The 14,137-nt window shown below is 34.1% G+C and overlaps 1 protein-coding gene across 1 annotated transcript in view; it reads left to right on the forward strand.

The window, feature by feature from the left end:
• COL24A1 (collagen type XXIV alpha 1 chain) overlaps positions 1-14,137 on the forward strand; it is a 330,570-nt gene that overhangs the window by 242,118 nt on the left and 74,315 nt on the right. The window contains exons 40-43 of the mRNA XM_045547618.1: positions 6,331-6,384; positions 6,637-6,690; positions 7,466-7,522; positions 9,464-9,517. Of these exons, the coding sequence (XP_045403574.1) occupies positions 6,331-6,384; positions 6,637-6,690; positions 7,466-7,522; positions 9,464-9,517 (219 nt within the window). The remainder of the gene's footprint in view (positions 1-6,330; positions 6,385-6,636; positions 6,691-7,465; positions 7,523-9,463; positions 9,518-14,137) is intronic.

The following is a 14,137-nucleotide window of genomic DNA, read 5'->3' on the forward strand; positions in this document are numbered from 1 at the left end:
CTTAGGTCTCCAGTTCCATCCAAGCTGCTACAAAAGACATCATTCATCCCTTTTTGTGGCTGAGTAGTACTCCATTATATCCATACACACACACACACACACACACACACACACACACACACCACATTTCCTTCATCTAGTCATCAGTTAATGTTGGTTCCATATCTTTGCAGTTGTGAATTATGCTGCACTAAACATTCAGGTGCAGATATCTTTTTGATATAATGACTTTTCCTTTGGGACCCAGTAGAGGTATTGCTGGATTGAGGGATAGTTCTACTTTTAGTTCTTTGAGAAATCTCTGTAATGCTTTCCATAGTGGTTTTACTAGTTTGCATTCCCACCAACAGTGTATACATGTTCCCTTTTCACTACATCTGCACCAACATCTATTGGTTTTTGACTTTTTAATAATGGCAATTCTGACATGGGTAAAGTGGTATCTCATTGTGGTTTTATTTTGCATTTCCCTGGTAATTAGTAATGTTGAGCATTTTTTCAAAGTTTGTTAGCCATTTGTATATCTTCTTTTGAGAAAAACCTGTTCACATCTTTTGCCCACTTTTTGATGGGGTTATTTGTTTTTTTCTTGCTGATTTGTCTGAGTTCTTTGTAGATTCTGGATATTACCCTTTGTTAAACGTATAACTTGCAAATATTTTTTCCCATTAGGTAGGTTGTCTATTTCCTCTGTTGAATATTTCCTTTTCTGTGCAGAAACTTTTTAATTTTATTAAGTCCCATTTATTTAATTTTGTTGTTGCTGTATTTGCTTGTAAGTCTTACTCATAAATTCTTTGCCTAGACCAGTGTTCAAAAGAGTTTTTTCTATGTTTTCTTCTATAATTTTTATAGTGTCAGGTCTTACATATAAAGTCTTTAATCCCCCTTAAGTAAATTTTTGTATATGGTGAGAGATAGGAATAGTTTCATTCCACTGCATGTGGCCATCCAGTTTTCCCAACACCATTTATTGAATAGGGCATCATTTCCCCAGTGTGTGTTTTTGTCTGCTTTGTTGAAGATCATTTGGCCGTAGTTATATGGTTTTATTTCTGGATTCTCTATTCTGTTCCATTGGTCTATATGTCTACCTTTATAACAGTACTATGCTGTTTTGGTTATTTGTAGTATAATTTGAAGTCAGGTAATGTGCTGCCTCCAGTTTTATTTATTTATTTATTTTTGCTTAGAATTGCTTTGGCTATTTGGGCCCCTTTCTTGGTTCCATACAAAGTTTAGGATTATTTTTCTAGATCTGTGAAAAATGATGTTGGTATTGTGATGGGAATTGCATTGAATCTATAAATCACTTTGGGCAGTATGGACATTTTAACAATGTTGATTCTTCCAATCCATAACCATGGGACATTTTTATATTTGTTTGTGTCATTTATGATTCTTTCATCAGTGCTTTGTGGTTCTCCTTATAGAAATCTTTTACCTCTTTAGTTAAGAATATTTCTAGGTATTTTATTTTCTTTGTAGCTACTGTAAATGGTGTTGAGTTCTTGATTTGACTCTCAGCTTGACTGTTAATATACAAAAATGCTATTGATTTTTGTACATTAATTTTTTAACCAGATACTTCACTGAATTTATTTATCAATTCTAGTTTTTGGTGGAGTCCTTAGGTTTCTAGGTATAAGAGCATATCTTCGGCAAACAGGGATAGTTTGACCTCCTCTTTCCCTATTTAGATGCCCTTTATTTCTCCCTCTTGTCTGATTGCTCTGGCTAGGACTTCCAGTACTATGTTGAATAGAATTGGTGACAGTGGACATCCTTGTCTTGTTCTGGTTTTCAGAGGAAATGCTTTTACTTTTCTCCATTCAGTATGGTTTGTAATATATGGCTTTTATTATTATAGGTATGTTCTTTCCATACCTAGTTTGTTGACAGTTTTTGTCATGAAGGGGTGCTGGATTTTATAGAATGCTTTTTCGGCATCTATTGAGATGATCATATGGTCTTTGTTTTTAATTCTGTTTATGTGGTGAATCATATTTATTGATTTGTGTTTATTGAACCATTCTTGCATTCCTGGAATGAAACTGACTTGATCATGGTTAATTATCTTTTTGAAGTGTTGTTGAATTCAGTTTGCTAGTATTTTGTTGAGGGTTTTTGCATCTAGGTTCATAAGGGATATTAGTCTATAGTTTTCCTTTTTTGTGTGTCCTTTCCTGGTTTTGGTATCAGGGTGATACTGATTTTGTAGAATGAGTTAAGGAGGATTCCCTCCTTCTCAATGTTATAGAACAGTTTCAGTAGCATAGGTGCCATTTCTTCTTTGTAGGTCTTGTAGAATTCAACTGTGAATCTGTCCAGTCTGGGGCGTTTTTTGGTTGGAGAATTTTACTGTTTCAATCTTGCCACTCATTATTGTTCTGTTCAGGATTTCTATTTCTTCCTGATTCCAGCTTAGGAGGTTGTATGGTTCCAAAAATTTGTTGATTTCCTGTAAATTTTCTTGTTGGTGTACTTAGAATTGTTCATAATAGTAATGGATGATAATTTTTATTTCTGTGGTAATTGTAGTATCTCCTTTTTCACTTCTGATTGAGCTTATATGAATCCTTTCTCTTCTGTTTCTGGCTAACCTGGCTAGTGGTCTATCAGTTTTGTTTAACTTTTCAAAGAACCAACTTTTTTTTGTTGATCATCTATAATTTTGTGTGTGTTTGTTTTTACTTCATTTCGTTCTGCTCTGAGGTTTCTTATTTCTTTTTTCTTTTTTTTTCTTATTTCAGCTTATTATGGGGGTACAAAAGTTCAGGTTATATATATTGCCCATGCCCCCCAATCCCCCCGTGTCTGAGCTTCAAGCGTGTCCATTCCCCAGACAGTGCACATCGCACTCATCATGTAGGTATACACCCATCCCCTCCCCCCACCCCCCACCTCTGACCGATACCCAGTTGGTGTTATTCCCAAATGTGCATTTAGGTGGTGATCAGGGAAACCAGTTTGCTGGTGAGTTCATTATGGTGCTTATTTTTCCATTCTTGGGATACTTCACTTAATAGAATGGGTTCCAACTCTCTCCAGGAGAACAAAAGAGATGCCATATCACCGTTATTTCTTATAGCTGAGTAATATTCCATGGTATACATATACCACATTTTGCTAATCCATTCATGAATTGATGGGCATTTGGGTTGTTTCCACATCTTTGCAATTGTGAATTGTGCTGCTGTAAACATTCGGGTGCAGGTGTCTTTGTTATAGAATGACTTTTGTTCTTTTGGGTAGATGCCCAATAATGGGATTGCTGGATCGAATGGTAGGTCTACTTGAATCTGTTTAAGGTATCTCCATATTGCTTTCCACAGGGGTTGCACTAGTTTACAGTCCCACCAGCAGTGTGTGAGTGTTCCTGTGTCTCCGCATCCATGCCAACATGTATTGTTTTGGGACTTTTTGATAAAGGCCATTCTCACTGGAGTTAAGTGGTATCTCATTGTGGTTTTGATTTGCATTTCCCTGACGATTAGAGATGTTGAACATTTTTTCATATGTTTGTTAGCCATTCTTATATCTTCTTTTCTTCTGCTATCTTTGGCTTATTCTTTTTCTAGTTCCTTGAGGTGTGACTTTAGGTTGTGAATTTGTGATGTTTCTGTCTTTTTGATGTAAGCATTTAAGGCTGAATACCACCCCCAACCCCGCTGCCAACACTGCTTTTGCTATATCACATAGATTTTGGATGCTTGTGTCATGTTTGGCATTCAGTTTGAATACTCTTTTGATTTCCTTCTTAATTTCATTATTGACCCAATGATCATTCAGCAGCAAGTTGTTTAATTTTCATGACTTCGTGTAGATTTGAGGTTTTCTCTTGGAATTGATTTCTAGTTTTATTACAGAATTACCATGTGATTTAAGAAGATACATGGTATCATTATATAATAACTGTCTTTACCTTTTTTTTACCATTGTTTATTTAAAGTCTATTTTATCTGATATAAGAATAGCTACTCCTGCTTGCTTTTTGGTTCCATTCATGTGTAATATTTTTTCCTATCCCTTTACTTTGAGTCTATGAGAATCCTTGCAACTTATGGGTTTCTTGGAAACAGCATATAATTGGGTTGTGTTTTTTCATCCATTCAGCCAGCCTATATCTTTTAAGTGGAGCATTAAGACTATTTACATTCAATGTATTGATATGTGAGATACTGTTCTGTTTCTCATGTTGAATGATACCTAGTTGCTTTGTTTTCTCTGTTCTGTTACTCTTTTATAAGCTAGTTTTTCTTATTTTTTGTAGAGACTGAGTCTCACTATGTTGCTCATGCTGGTCTCGAACTCCTAGCCTCAAGCAATCCTCCCGCCTTGGCCTCTCAAAGTGTGATTTATTGATTTCTGAAAGCAGTTATTGAGGTCTCTTCATTAGTGTTAACTTCTCCACCACTTAATTTTGGAGGTTACATATTTTGAAAATATATTCTTAGATACATTAAGGTTCATGACTCTTATTTTCTTTATGGATCACACATTTTATTTCTTTTTGTATTGGTTCTAGAGTCAGTAGCAACCTTTAACCCTGCCTGCTTTCCTGGCCACAGTTCCTGTATTTACTCATTTATCTTCCAACCAAATGTTGCTGCTGTCAGATACCCAGCACAAGTAGAGGAGTAGGAAGACCTTTTGACTCCTTTTCTCAGTTAGTCAACCTGATGCTATCCTGCCCCTTTAATCTCTTGATTTCGGAGTTTGACACTTCCTTGAGATCATGTATTTGGACATCTGCAGCAGCTTTTTTCTTTGCATATTTTCAGCCCTAGTTTCCTGTCTCAAATCATAAAATTTTGGTCCACTGATGATGTTTACTTGTTTTCCAGTATTCTTATTATAATTAAATAGCTTTCTTCTCTCTTTCTGTTTCTCCCCACCTTCCCCACATGGGAATAGTGAAACAAGTATATGTCATTCAGCCATCTTGATCCAATATGCACTAGCTTCTTGGAGAGCTTTAGCAACTTTTCTTGTTTTCAGTTTTAGCATGAGCTGAGTAGTTACATTCCAGTCTAAATTATTCACCTTGGCAATAACTGAAATCTTATAATTCTTTAAAATTGATTTTCTACAGTTCTTTATTCAGACTGAAACTCTATCTTTTTTTTTTTTTTTTTATTTCAGCTCTTCATGGGGGTACAAAAGCTCAGGTTATATACATTGTCCATGTCCCGCCCATCCCCCTGAGTCAGAGCCTCAAGCGTGTCCATTCTCCAGACAGTGCACCTGGCACTCACCATGTAGTCATACCTCCATCCCCTCCCCCAACCCCCCACGTCCCCGAGTCAGCACCTTCAAGCATGACCATTCCCCAGACGGTGAAACTTGATCTTAACCGAATGATTCTAAATTTAACGATCAGTGGTTAATAATTGCAATATCAACTTTTTTAGAGCTGAGACTTTAAAGGAGTCATCAAGTATAGTGAAGCAGTATGATCAGATAGGAAATACTCTACATTTAGGATCAAGAGACCTGGTTATAGTACCTGGTTAATGTGAAATTTGTCAATCACGTTTGTGTTCTGTGCCTTAATTTGCTCATCTCCTATTTGTTTTGAGACTCAAATAGGAGAGTTGATGTGGAATCTTTTTGATAACATGAACTATGGGACATTTTAGGATCTTTATTTTTGCCTTTTCCAATTGTCTGAGTCATCTTTTCAGTAGGTTTTGGTCATTTAATGATTAGCCTTTAATTTATATGGTTTCCCCATCTATAAAATACCAATAATGAGAGTAATCACAGAGTGATTATTACACATAAATTGTCAACCATTGCTGTTTTAATAGCTATAACCAGGACAAAAACTATATTTATCAAAGCATCCGTAATGAACAATGAGTATGGAGTTCCCCTGGATCCCATAGTGACAATGTCAAAAATCCTCAGACAGCACACTCTAATATTCAGTGACACACATCTACCACAAACTTTGACAGATATAAACGACATTTCCAATAAATTGCTATGGACCAGCAGGATTCTGACAACAGAAAGTATTTCTTTTAATATTTTTTTTTTGCCTTTTTTGCTCTGCTTCATCCATGTTAAGAATAAAGTATTTCTTTTAATGTGATTAAGTATAGTCATATCAGAAATAAATCAAAAAGACATTTTTGTGGGACTTTTGTGGTTCAGAAGAAAAATAAAGACAAAAGTTGGGGTGTTATTTTTTGTTTTCCCATTTCAGACTAGGTAGAATTTCAACCATGAAAAATCTAAAGGTAACAATTTAAATAGAAGGAGTACAAGTTTACTGATTTAAACAATTGTCTATTTTCTTTCTCACTAATATTTGTTTTTTAGGGACATTTAGGATTGATGGGACCTGATGGAGAACCAGGAATTCCAGGATATAGGGTAATTATTTCTAATTGAAAAAATGTGTACAGTATATATTTACATGAAAACATTATATTAAAGGTTATAGCCTAAATATACAAATTATGATGAAATCTCTCTGATAAACCTTTCTAACATATTTAGGCCTCATCCTCCCATAGAGTGAATCCTATTTTTCATTTCCGAATAGTGTAATATCTAATACCATGGACTTGAAGGCATTAGTGCATATACAAATGATATAGGGAGTATCTGCTTGTCCTCTTGTAGGGCCATCAAGGTCAGCCAGGACTCTCTGGATTGCCAGGACCTAAAGGAGAAAAGGTGTGTATATACTGGCTTTTTAATCCTAAAGTAAAACATTGAATTAGTGAATTCTTTCTGAAAGAATGCATGCAAGCATTTTTAAGAAATAAAAGAAGTGCTTTTCAAATTGAAAACTTTACAGATTCTAGAAGAAAAATAATAAATATCAAGTAACGAAAATTGAAATAAATTATTAAAATATCTTCCATGGACTGTTTCAAGATTGAGGTGAAATAATATATGTGAAAGTTCTTTGCAATCTGTAGAGCTTTGTAAAAGTAAAATTAATTACTTAAGAGATTGTAAGGCTCTAGATTAAATGACTAATTATAGTACATTTATATCAAATTTTTAAAATTATTTTAGAGACTAGGTCTCACTCTATTGCCCAAGATGGACTCAAATTCCCTGGTTCATTTGATCCTCCTGCTCAGCTTCCCAAGTAGCTGCCACCACACCTAACTCATTTATATTAAAATTTTTCGATGATTTAGGAATAATTACAAAAGTCCTCTTGATTTATAATATCATTGAAAACCTGATATTCTGAGAAAATCCCTAAGCTGTGTTTTGTGTAATTAAAGCACACTGACACTCCCAAGAAGAATCCTAATTGAATTACAACTCTGTATAAAATATCATATGCTTAGTTTCTTGGGTAAAAGTTTTCCATTTGAAAGAGATAAAATCTAATTGTGTTATTTCCTAACATATTAAAAAGTAATAGTTTGTATATTTTTGAACATTAATTTGTTAATTTAGTTGTGTTTATAAATCATTATTTTCATTTTAGGGCTACCCAGGAGAAGATAGTACAGTCCTAGGACCACCTGGGCCTCGAGGTGAACCAGTAGGTCTTTTTCTAAAATTATTTTGACCTTGCAAGACAAAATGCAGTTAGTATAATAAATTCACAGTACCACTCACATCTTTTCAAGTTTTATTTTGTTAGTTTTATCACATGGTTTGATAGGAGAGCGGTATTTGTGATCTCAAAATCTAAGTGATATGAAAGTCTTGGATATAAAAAATATGCAGATCAAGATCCCTCAGATAATAAATAGGTTTAATATAGTGACTACCCAGATCTAACTTTCATCACTGAGTGAGTGATAACTTTTACAAAGATTATAAAAAAATTATATAGGGCAGATATTTCTTTAATTATCAAATTTAGATTTATTTCTATCTCATTTATATACTTTTTATAACATGTCACACACAGTTGCCAGATGATTTCAAAAACTTTTAGCCACTTATTAGAACCAATAACCTTTAAAGATCACTGATCTATAGTCTTATAATTAAGCATTTTAAGGGCTAACTATAACTATGGTTTTTGAAAAGTAGCTACTATAGCTTTGATTATCTGAATAACCATCTCTATGTTCATGTTTGCCTGTAACACTGTCTAGAGAACATACGTAAATTAAATGGGTCAAACAAAAATGTTTAGTTCACAGAAATAAATATAATTAGTTATATTTTCCATTTTTCACATAGTATCATATAGGTTAAAAGAATTCTAAGGCACAAGGATCAGAATATGTAGTCATTCCTGATATTTTGATCTCATTTTTTGGAGATGATTGAAAATTATACTTTGAGAAATAGGAAAAATTCTAAAATTTTTCTGCTTAAATCAAGCCATCTCATACAGAAATGAATTTGTCTGAATGAATCCGTAAGTTTCATTATTAAATATATCCTAGTCTCTCTAAACCACTAAGAGAGGGAAATATATGGAAACAATGTAAAAATTTAAAAGCAAATGGAAAAAAAATTGACAAAAGGAGCATAGCAGTGCTTGTTTATCTCAGATTCAGGTATGCCAGGATTAAAGAATGTCAGCCGAACTATAATAAATCCATTAAAAATCTCACACAACAATGGTAGTTTTATTCAGTAGACATGGTACAGGTATGAAATTTAAACCAAGAATAGTCTAAATAATTAAAGCAAAGTCAGAGATTGTTGTATTTATATTATGTTTATTAATTTCATCCATGTAGGAGTAAGTTAAAATTTATCAATTAATGCTCCATAATAAATTCTGTTTTGCCAACTAACTTCAATTTAAGTTTCGGTTCAGACAGTAGGTCCTAATATGCAATAACTGATATTTCAAGCTCATTTTAGTGTTGATATTTTGAATAGTTTATCATAAAAAATTTTATATTAGAAATGTTTAGAAAAAATTTGTAGGTATGAGTTTATTGGGCTAGTTTTTGCCTTAAAGATTAAAGTTAACAAGTGCAGTTTTTATTATGTTAATTTATGCCTTGAGAATTAAAAATTCCACAGGTTAAAGAATAAGTAATAGAAGTTTTGATGAAGAATGATAAAGTGGGATAAACTATTAAATACTTTTTGAAAGATAATTTAAATATAGTGTTATATAATTAATGGAATTAAGTAAGTAGCTGAACAATCCTGCTTAAATCTTTTTCAGTCATTTTAACATTAAATAAAAATGCAAGTTATTTTGGCGTATTTATAACATACTGCACTTTCCTAAAAATTTATAATTTTTTAATTGGACTCCATTTCTTCAATATTTTTTCTAGCAGAATCATTATGAAATTCTCTTTATATAATTGAGTGCTTAGCATATTTTGATCACGTTCTTAGTATCACTGAAATTCAATATTTTGAAATTATTTAGTGGGACTAAAAAATTATTATACATTTTTTTTATATTTTTGGTAAAGAATAAATCACACTAAATCTGGATTCCTGAATACTTAGATCCAGCTGTGAAATTGATTGATTTTGTGTGTGGTCTCTGTAGGGTCCAATGGGGGAACAAGGAGAGAGAGGAGAGCCTGGAGCAGAGGGATATAAGGTAATTACTGCAACTTATATACCTTGCTTCTGAATTTTAATAGGCTTCTCTGTGGTTCTACTCAGTTTCAAATGAGAATAAGCATCATTGACATAGCTATTAATAGACCTGTCTCATTTTTTAATCCTAGAAGAAGCCTAGCTCTACTTTCTGTTCCTTCTCTCTAGAATTTTCTTTGTCTCTTCCCACTGCTGCTTTTTCTCCATTGTTATTCAGATCTCAGCTGAAATGTTACCTCCTGAGAGACCTTCTCTAACTGCCCTAAAATAGATCTTCAGCCATCGCTTTGGATCACACTACTTGATTTCCTTTATGACATTTTTTGCTATATTATCACCTTTTTATACATTTGTTTCTTTGTTTATTGTCTGTCTTCCTCCACCAAAATGTAAGGTCCATGAGAATAAAATCTTGTCTCTGTTTTTCATCATTATATCCCCAATTTTTAGAATGCTAAGTTCCTGGTATATAGTAAGAATTCAATAGAGTTGTCAAATGGATGGATAAATGCCATTATACTGTCAAGATTTAAGTCAGTTCTTATTCTTTTCCATTCCTTAGAAAGATTTTATAAGACCAACTTCATCAACTACAATTATATTAGACTATGTGTAGAACTTATTCAATGTTATTTTTTAGAATCACATTTGTGTTGAGGATGTTCTGTATTCTTGCCCTATATCTTTTCCCTCACTATTTACAGTGTCAGTTGCTAAACAAAATGGTCATCTGCTAACTCTGTGCCTATAGTTCCTGTCTTATTCCTTCCCTCATAACATTCTCTGACTGCCTACAACATTATGTAATGTTTATTTACATAAATCCTGTCCTTTATAATCTCTCGCAAACTCCCTTTTCTTCTGACTGTAGCAGTAATCTTGCCCTCTTCTGTACTCCTATAATAATATTGCTTATATAAGTCATTCAACACAAATATTTTACCATTTTGTGTTGCTAACTTTTTTCTGCTAATTGTTCTTTAATGAGCAGGTGTCCTAACTCCCCAGTGTGAATGTGATTTCTTTCTTTCTTTCTTGTACAATAACTAGTTATGAGCCCTGTGCGTACTAGGCTTCAAATAATGAATTAATGGGTTCATTGATTTGATACATCTCTCTGGATCATTGTCTAGATCCAGTGTTATAGAAAATGTTCCAGAACATTTTCATCATTTCCAAAAGGAAGCCCCATTCCCATTAAGCACTCTCTATTCCTTCCTTCCAGCCACTGGCAACCACTATTTCTTATGCCTCTATGGATTTATGCATTCTGGATATTTCATGTGAATGGCATCATCTAATATATAGCCTTTTGTGTCTGGTTTCTTTCATTTAGCATAATGTTTTAGAGGTTCATCTGTGTTGTAGAATGTATCAGTATTTCATTCTCTTTTATATTTAAGTAATGACTAAGCTTCTTAAAAACACTTTTACAGTCACAAACATCTTTATAATTGTGGTGAACTCATGATTATACTGTAGGAGAGAAAAATGGAATGGATAATGCATATTTTGCTTCTTTTGATTGTGAATTATTGGAAATTTTTTTTAAAATTCTTCTCACTAGCCTTTTTTCTTTTTGTTCTCGAAAAAACTTAGAATGACAAAAGTCAAATGTCTTGCTCATCATTATTAATAAATATTTATATATACTGTCACACTTTATGTGTTATGTATGATAAAATTTCTACAAATTCTGTCTTGGTCATTCAACATATATTGCGTGTCTGCCACAGGCCAGAAGTAGAGCTAGGTACCATGGATATAACACTGGACACCCAAAACACAGTCCCTGTGCCTGTGGACATCACATATATGAGACATACCGAATAAGAACATTTCATCAGTATAAAAATAGACATAGTAAATCATAGCAGTAAAATATGTACAATTATGACATGTCAACTAAAAATAAAAGGAAAAACAATTATGACTGTCATCTTGCAAAACTATACATCACATAGGTCAAGATAAATTAATTTTAGGCTTGAAAGAGCCAGAGCATGGAGGGAATAAGCATATTATCCTATCAACATCCACTTTTTAAAGGTATGAACAGAAACACATGGATACCCAAGATTAAGTCAAGCTAAACCTATACAAGACAAAGTTCCAGAAATACATGGAATAAATTATGCTGTATCTCAAACTCCATTTTACATAGGTTTGGCAAAGGTCATAGAATTTTTTACACACAATAAATAACTAAATCCCAACTTGGCCTTCACTCCTTAACATCAAACATACATATCCAAATAGCTATTGGACATCATCACCACAGACACCTCAAACTCAGTATGTCCCAAACCATAGATAGTATCTCATCCTTTACAAATTTGACCTGATTCTCCTCTTATTATATTCTCATTTCAGTGAATAATATCACCACCCACTGGGATATCCAAGCCAATAAATGAATTCTCTCTTTTCTCTGCCTCTCCCTCCCTCTCACTGCTCCACCCCACCCGACACACACTCACCTCTCACATTCCGTTGGTCACTTCTTTTGATTCTTAAATATTTCTGGAATCTAGCTACTTTGCCCTACTTTATTCCAGGCTCTCATTATTTTTTGTCTGAATTATTTTCATAGCTTCCTAACTAGACACCCTGTCCGCAGTCACAGCTCTCTCTGATCCATATTCTGCTTAGCATGTTCTGTCAGATGAACCTCTATTTCCCATGCTGTTCCTTCTGCCAAAATGTCCTCACTTAACCACTTGGACCACCCATCCTTCAAGATTGTGCTTATCATCACTTCCCTTATAAAATCCTCTCCAAGCTTCCTTTTACCATCCAACTCACCCCATCACTAATATTATCCAGCAAATTCCATCTAGTTTCCATAACCTGTTCTACATAACTTTATAGTAACATTTACTATAGCATATTCAATTTTTACCACTACAGAACTATGGTTATTGTTAATTTTTATTGAGATATAATGGACCAGAGTAACTGTAATGAAACTCCTAGAAAACAGATCTGTCTTGGTGAGATTTGAGTTCAAATTTCACAAAGCCAAGAGAGGCAGCTGGCTAATCTATGATCATTCTGAAAAAAATCTCTGTAAACCTAAAGACAGGGTGGTAACAAAGCCATAATTTGCCATGATAGTTCTGAGTTTTGTAGTTTTCTCATATGCTCACTCTCACTTTACTTTGCAACTCCAACTTTTCACCAGCCACTTCTCTCCTGAATCCTGTTTGATAAGTGACCTAGGAGTTGTCGTATTTACTTGTACCAGGTTCCCTCTTAATTGACCTGATTCTGTTATCTGCTGACTCTGCTGGTGTTTTGCTAAGGGTCATATGCGGTAATGATTTTATCTTTAATGTGGCCATGTGCTATACAGAAAGCTTTCCAAACTAGCCTTTCTCTCTTGCCACGGTTCACTTCCTAAAACAGGATTCATTTCCTTTCTCAGGAAGTTGAAACTTAAAACCATAAACATTTGCCTCACAGAATGCAAATAAAGAAGCCTTCAACTGACCTTCCTGTGAGAATAAATATTGTTAGCCTATATATGCAATCATGTCTTTGCCTAGCCCAGGAAAAGGAGAGGAAAACTATCTTTCCAAAGGCATTCTTCCTTTAATATACAGAGAGTAGGAAGGAAGGAATCTGAGTGAAGAGCAAGGAAGGGGATAAAGAGATTATATGTGGAATTCTTCCTGCATAACTCTCACCTGACATGCTCCTGAGTTGTTGCTAGTTTCTGTTTACACACTTGAAAAGGGAAATGTGGTAGGTCAGCATTCCTTCTCAGGAGAGCTGAGGTGATGACAGATTGCTGAATGTCAAAGCCATTTGATTTTTTATATAGTAACTGCTCCCAGTCTTCAGCCCAGTAAATCTACTATCCAAGCAACTGTGAACTTAATTTGTAAAAGTGGAGACCATAGTATACTTTCATAGGGGGAATAGGTTGAAAAAATAAATTTATTCTCAAGCTCTTTATTCCTTTGGTTATTGACTGTATTAGTCTTCTGAGGCTACTGTAACACACTACCACAAAATGGGTGGCTTAGAACAACAGAAATTTATTCTCAGTTCTAGAGACCAAAAATTCAAAATCAAGGTGTCAGTGGGGTCACACTCCTTCTAGAGACTCTAAGGGAGAATCTTTCCCTGCCTCTTCCTATTTCTGGTGGCTGTCAGCATTCCTTATGGCTATGTCACTCCAATCTCTGCCTTTGGCCTTTTCCTCTGTTGTTTATGTCAGTCTCCCTCTATGTCTCTTATAAGGCCCCCTATGTGGGATTTATGGCCCATGTTGATAATACTGGATAATCTCATCTTGAGATCCTTAACTTAATGACATCTGCAAAGACCTTTTTTCCAAATAAGGTCACATTCACAGATTCTGAGGATTAGGACAGAGACACATCTTTTGGGAGGCCACCATTCAACTCGCTACATTAACTCATGTTAAAAAAAAAACCACCCTATACATGTTCTCAGTCATCATAATATCCAGCAGCTATTATGTTGTATCCTATTTCCAAGAAAAATCATAATCTCTATGATACATAAATTGAGTTTTGCAACATTTTGCTACCATTTTAAGTAATAGTATCCTAGTCTCTTAAATTATATCTCTGCTTACTCTAATAATATA

Source organism: Lemur catta, chromosome 3, assembly GCF_020740605.2.
Source record: "Lemur catta isolate mLemCat1 chromosome 3, mLemCat1.pri, whole genome shotgun sequence".
In the NCBI taxonomy this organism is placed as follows: Eukaryota; Metazoa; Chordata; class Mammalia; order Primates; family Lemuridae; genus Lemur; species Lemur catta.